At 38.7% G+C, this 6,000-nt stretch overlaps 1 protein-coding gene across 1 annotated transcript in view; it reads right to left on the bottom strand.

Moving 5' to 3' along the window:
- Window positions 1-370: 370 nt before the first annotated feature.
- Window positions 371-6,000, bottom strand: part of LOC138945975 (uncharacterized) — a 35,775-nt gene continuing 30,145 nt past the window's right edge. The window contains exon 9 of the mRNA XM_070317510.1: window positions 371-2,504. Coding sequence (XP_070173611.1) covers window positions 2,251-2,504 — 254 coding nt within the window. The 3' untranslated portion in view covers window positions 371-2,250. The remainder of the gene's footprint in view (window positions 2,505-6,000) is intronic.

The following is a 6,000-nucleotide window of genomic DNA, read 5'->3' as shown; positions in this document are numbered from 1 at the left end:
TGTTTTGTTTAGTCTAGCGGCTTTGTTTGCTTATGTTCGTTTGCTTGTCGGTTTGTTTGTGTCGCTTTCTCTAAAAGTATTGGCCTATCTATCTGCCTGTCTCTGTCTGCCTGCGTGGCTGTCTATGTTTTTGGTTGGGCTGTCTGATTTTGTTTTTGTTTTAGGATTTGTGTCTTTGCAGGACTTGTTTGTTTGTTTGTTTGTATGACTGTTGGTTCGTTTGCTAATGCAGCTTCATATACTTCCACTACACAGTCAAACAAACAAGCAAACAAACACACACACACACACACACACACACACACACACACACACACACACACACACAAACATCCTCACACACACATACCCACATGCACACACACATGCACGCACACACGTGCAAGCACGTTTGCGGACCAGCGCAAACTCTTACACATATATTCTTTTTCACGTCATAGCCATTTAGCTTATTCCAAATTTGGATCTGTTTAATTGCTAAACATTGGAAACAAAGCCAAACTTTAAACATTAATTTTGCAAAGCATAACAACCCGACATTGTACACGCCAACTGTCCAAAACAAAAGTAATAACACGAAGTACAGTTGTACGTTTTTTGTGTGAATTCGGCAAGTTTCCCTGAGACGTTCAAGGTAAAACAAGAATGTTCAGTGGTTTTGGGCATGGCCACTCTAGTTGTCAATGTTCCGAAAATTGGTTTAAATTGAACACGTTGCAGAGCCTAAAAGATCAAAATAAACAGTCGTTGTTATCGAAATTAGATTTAAAAGAAACCTGTTTGAATTATAGATCTATATAACTATTCTGATAGACACGTGGGGGAATTCGGCGGCTGTCATTGGATGGTCTCTTCCGATCATCAAAGCATAATTCTATGGAAGACAGCCATTTTTGCCAATATCCAAAAGCATATTGTCAATAACAAAGACGCATGGTTCCGGTTTACCCATCTGTACCACACGATGTTTCACTGATCAACAACAGCATACACTGACAACTTGAAATTCTTCTCGGGAATGTTTTTCAGCTTTACACATGTCGATAGCATACCTTTTTCTGCTAACTTCCCGATGAAACAGGACTAAACTATTATTTTCTGTCCCTAAACACCACAAAATGCCCAAAGTCGAAAGATGTAGTACAAACAGGGGAGTAAAACGGAACAGCCGTTTCTGTGTGCCTGTAAGATTAGTTCACAGTTGCCGACTGACACAAACTTTCGCATTCGGCTTTTCTTATCTCGTAACTCCACACTAAATACCCCACTTCCCCTCTGAAGTATTGATGTACAACCCATGGCACTAACATTCATGTAGTCGTTTATAACTGAGGTTGAAAAATTCGCTTCATGACGAGACAAGTATAAATGCCATTCACCCAAACTAAAAACGTCGCTGCCGTTTGGTCGCTTTGTACGGATTAGCTGTTCTCTTTTCCTCCCCTTGTTGCATCCTAGTTCTTCAGTTGTTTCTAGTTTTCCGTTGATGTTGTGTTTTGGTCTTCTTCATTAGTAGTCTTGTTCAAAATTAAAAAACTCAAACTTCTTTTTGTTGTATACGAATGAACTAATAACAAGTTGTTTAACAGCAGTGTTGTCAAATCGAGTTTTTTCCAAAGTCAGTGTGGCGCCTGCGCAAAACTAATGCGCATAAGAAACGGCGTCTGCTATCAAAACCTGAGATCAACGCATCGACGCAAAAACTGTCATTTTGTAAGTTTGGAACAACAAATAAAGGTCAGAACAGCTATATAATCGCTATTGTATTTTCAGCGTAGCAATAGGGTCCGATATTTAGACTCGAACAAGTATAATGCGACTCGTCTTCGACTCGTCGGCATTATACTTGTCTCGTCTAAATATCGGACCCTATTGCTACGCTGAAAACACAATAGCTGTTAATGTTACACCTTGTACGAGCGATCTCAAAGAGAAACAGTTTGTAGAACCAAAACAATGACAACGTATGATCAGTTTGAGTCATATGTTTAATTCATAACTGTTATGGTTCTGTAGACAACGAGTTTGAAAAGATAAAAACTTTTTTTTTAGTTTTAGGTTTGCAACAGGGGGCGGGGTGGGATAATCATCTGGCTCAAACGGGTGAAAAAAACATACAGGTAAGATACGACGAAGGGAAGGACAAAGGCAAATACATCCATCTAAGAAACAATTAACAGCATCTTTTCATTAGGGACTAATTTTACTTTGAAGAAAGTAATACAGAATTAGGCTGCTCCCAGTGTCGCTCTAGATGATAGGCCTGATCTTCATCTCCGTGAACTTCATGGAGTAATAGTCAGTGCCTCCAAAGGTTTTCCAGATCAGCCCGTGGTTAGGAGCACTGCTGCTGGTCTTGTAGTCAGCGTTCAGGTTGGAGTTGTAGCAGTTCCAGTACCACCAGGCGCCGTGGTAAACCTGTGCACAGTGTCCGCTGCTGTACGTGTCGTGGTCCCTGTCCTTGGTGGAGAACTGCTGACCACGGTGAGAGGACAGACTGTCACCTGGGAATGGATAATCACGGGGCGGTCAGTGTGTGTGTGTGTGTGTGTGTGTGTGTAAATGTTTGTGTGTGTGTAAATACGTAAATACACACACGCACACACACACTCACACACACACAGACACACACACACACACACACACACACACACATACACACACATACATACGCATATGAGCCTGTGCCAAAACGTGCTTGCCAAAATGGGACATTTGGGGTTGAAAACCAAACTGGAAATAATACTGTCTTATCTTTATACACTAATTGACTTTGTATAGTGTAACTATTTCCATAACCAAAAAGATAACTTGGGCTTTACTTTTTGCGAAAAAACAAAAAAACGCATCAACATAGCTGTGTGTCAACTATAACGCGAGACACAGCATTTTCATAAGTATCTTTATAAGTTCTTAACTGATTTGCTTCAAATTTACTCAGCAAGTAAGATTTACATCCCAAAAAAGATTCATTGAGGAACTTCTAAAATGGACCTTGTATTTTGAAAAATAAGACACCCATCACTGTGTCCTGAGTTACAGTTGACACACTCCAGTCACAAGAAATCCTGTAAAAAAAATTAAAAACAGAGAAGATGTTTCAAAGACTAGAATATTTTATTAAAACCATCATTTGCAATTCAAACAAACCTCAAAATCACATGAAAAAGAAAGCAAAGTAGAAAAACTAGTCCCTGCTGTGTCAACTGTAACGGGGTCAAGGAAGACATGAAAATGGCACTGTGTCTCATGTTCCGGTTGACACACAAAGTCAGGAACACACACTGTAATGTGACAAGAGAATAAGAAATGCCAAAATGCCAGGTGTTACATGCAGGAAGTGCAAAATAAGGATAAGATGTCTTCAAATGTACAAATTCATTGGAAAATGGATGGCAAGAATCTCAAAAACACAACAGAAAACTAACCAAAACATTCCCAAATAGTGGTATATTTACACCATCAGCTTATACAGAAAGTTCCTGCAGTTAATGTTCGTGAACATTACATTCCAGTCTGAACGAGTCAAAAGTCCTTAAACAAACACTTTTGCACTCAAAACTGGTTAAATAAAAATGAAAAATTAAAACGCAAGTTCATGGAGAAAACAAGGTAAAATTACAAACGCCCAAGGGAAATGTCAATTTCATGAATATCCTCCACATCCACACATTAAGTGTCACTTGCACTCTCAAATAGTCATGCACATAATCAAAGAAACACCCTACAAAGGTAAATACAAGACTTGATCAATCACAAATTGGTAATCAGAGATTTAAAAAAAAATGTGCACCTCTACCAATAAATACACACAAGCATTCAAAGTACCACAATGTACAAGACTAGAGAAAATCACAGATCAGCTTTCACACATAGCTTTAGCTGCCAATGCCTACATGTAAAATAATATGATAATGATAACTGCAAAGTTCGTAAAATTGGCTTCCCCCATCAAATAAATTAATCTACTCGGGCTATGCATGATCAGCAAACTTGCCAGACTGTCACTGTCAGAAGGGAGTCAGACCAAACCAGATGCAGACCTGTTTACACTAAACCCGAGGCAAGAGTACTTTCCCAAAACGTTGAGTGTATTTTTCAAAAAGTTGGTGTACTTTGCAAGCAAAGCCATACGCGTGGGTGCAAACGTGTTTGTGTAAGAATAGCATGTCTTCTGTTCCTCTCCAAAGTTCGTTCATGGCAGACATCGTAGCGTTCAGGGTCCAGCTTTAGCCGTTGTCTGTACTCTTTGGATCGCTCGTTGTTCTGCTTCCGGATTCGTTCAGCCTGGGGTGACAATCTGACTTGCAGTCGCAGACCTTACAATCACGAAAAAGAAATGAGGCTCAAGTACAAGACAGAAAAATATTTGCCCACAGTACATCTAGAATTAATGACATGTTCAAGTGCAGTTTCTACAGCACTGACCCCTGTCTCTTCTACCTCTCCCAGATAAATGTAACATTTCACTTTTAAGAGCAACAATACCACTTCTAACATCAGTCCTAAGAACTAAGACTGTACTGGATTTCCTACAAAGAGATGTGTCTAAGTTGACACAATCACCATAAATTAATATGCTTTCATCTGCAGAGTCATTTATTTACAAGGCTGGTAATTGAGGTAACTAAAAAAACAAGTAACAAAGGACATAAAACAATACTGTGTCCTTCCCAAGAAAAGTTACGGTCGACATGCATTCCTCGTAAATCAAAGCTACAAACATTAAAAAATAAAAAAAAACACAACCCTAAACTCTCAATTCCAAAAGTTAAAAGTAAAACGCAGACCTTAAATAGAAAAGAAAGGCATACGTATGTAAATGCATAGCTGTCCAAAAATACTTTGTGTCACTCGTAACCGAGACACAGTGAGAGTTACATGTCTTGCGTTACGATTGACGCAAGAAGATCCCCGAGTGGCCTTCTCGAAAAATATTTCACAACCAAACCAAGAACAAGTCGCTTTAGGCGAAAATACAACATTTAGTCAGGCAGCTGTCGAATTCACAGAATGAAACTGAACGCAATGCAATTTTTCAGCAAGACCGTATACTCGTAGCATCGTCCATGTACCCTCACGGGGTTTTATTGGAATAAAACTTGACTTGACTTGACTTGTCAGTCCACCGCTCATGACAAAGGCAGGGAAATTGACAAGAAGAGCGGGGTAGTAGTTGCGCTAAGAAGGATAGCACGCTTTTCTGTACCACTCTTCGTTTGAACTTTCTGAGCGTGTTTTTAATCCAAACATATCATATCTATATGTTTTTGGAATCAGGAACCGACAAGGAATAAGATGAAAGTGTTTTTAAATTGATTTCGACAATTTAATTTTGATTATAATTTTTATATTTTTAATTTTCAGAGCTTGTTTTTAATCTAAATATAACATATTTATATGTTTTTAGAATCAGAAAATGATGAAGAATAAGATGAACGTAAATTTGGATCGTTTTATAAAAAAAATGTTGTTTTTACAATTTTCAGATTTTTAATGACCAAAGTCATTAATTAATTTTTAAGCCACCAAGCTGAAATGCAATACCGAAGTCCGGCCTTCGTCGAAGATTGCTTGGCCAAAATTTCAATCAATTTGATTGAAAAATGAGGGTGTGACAGTGCCGCCTCAACTTTTACAAAAATCCGGATATGACGTCATCAAAGGTTTTTATCGAAAAAAAGAAAAAAACGTTCGGGGATATCATTCCCAGGAACTTTCATGTAAAATTTCATAAAGATCGGTCCAGCAGTTTGGTTTGAATCGCTCTACACGCACGCACACACACACACACACACACACACACACACACACACATACACCACGACCCTCGTTTCGATTCCCCCTCTATGTTAAAACATTTAGTCAAAACTTGACTAAATGTAAAAACAAGTCCGAAAACTCATACATTACTTGCTAATCCAAGCGGAACCATTGTTTGCTGTTGCTATTGCTAGCCGTGAAAATGTTCAGTCGATCGTAACAAAGACATCACAGAAT

Source organism: Littorina saxatilis, linkage group LG13, assembly GCF_037325665.1.
Source record: "Littorina saxatilis isolate snail1 linkage group LG13, US_GU_Lsax_2.0, whole genome shotgun sequence".
NCBI classification, from domain to species: domain Eukaryota; kingdom Metazoa; phylum Mollusca; class Gastropoda; order Littorinimorpha; family Littorinidae; genus Littorina; species Littorina saxatilis.
Note: the sequence above shows the minus strand (reverse complement) of the source record. Positions and strands in the feature narration are given on the sequence as shown.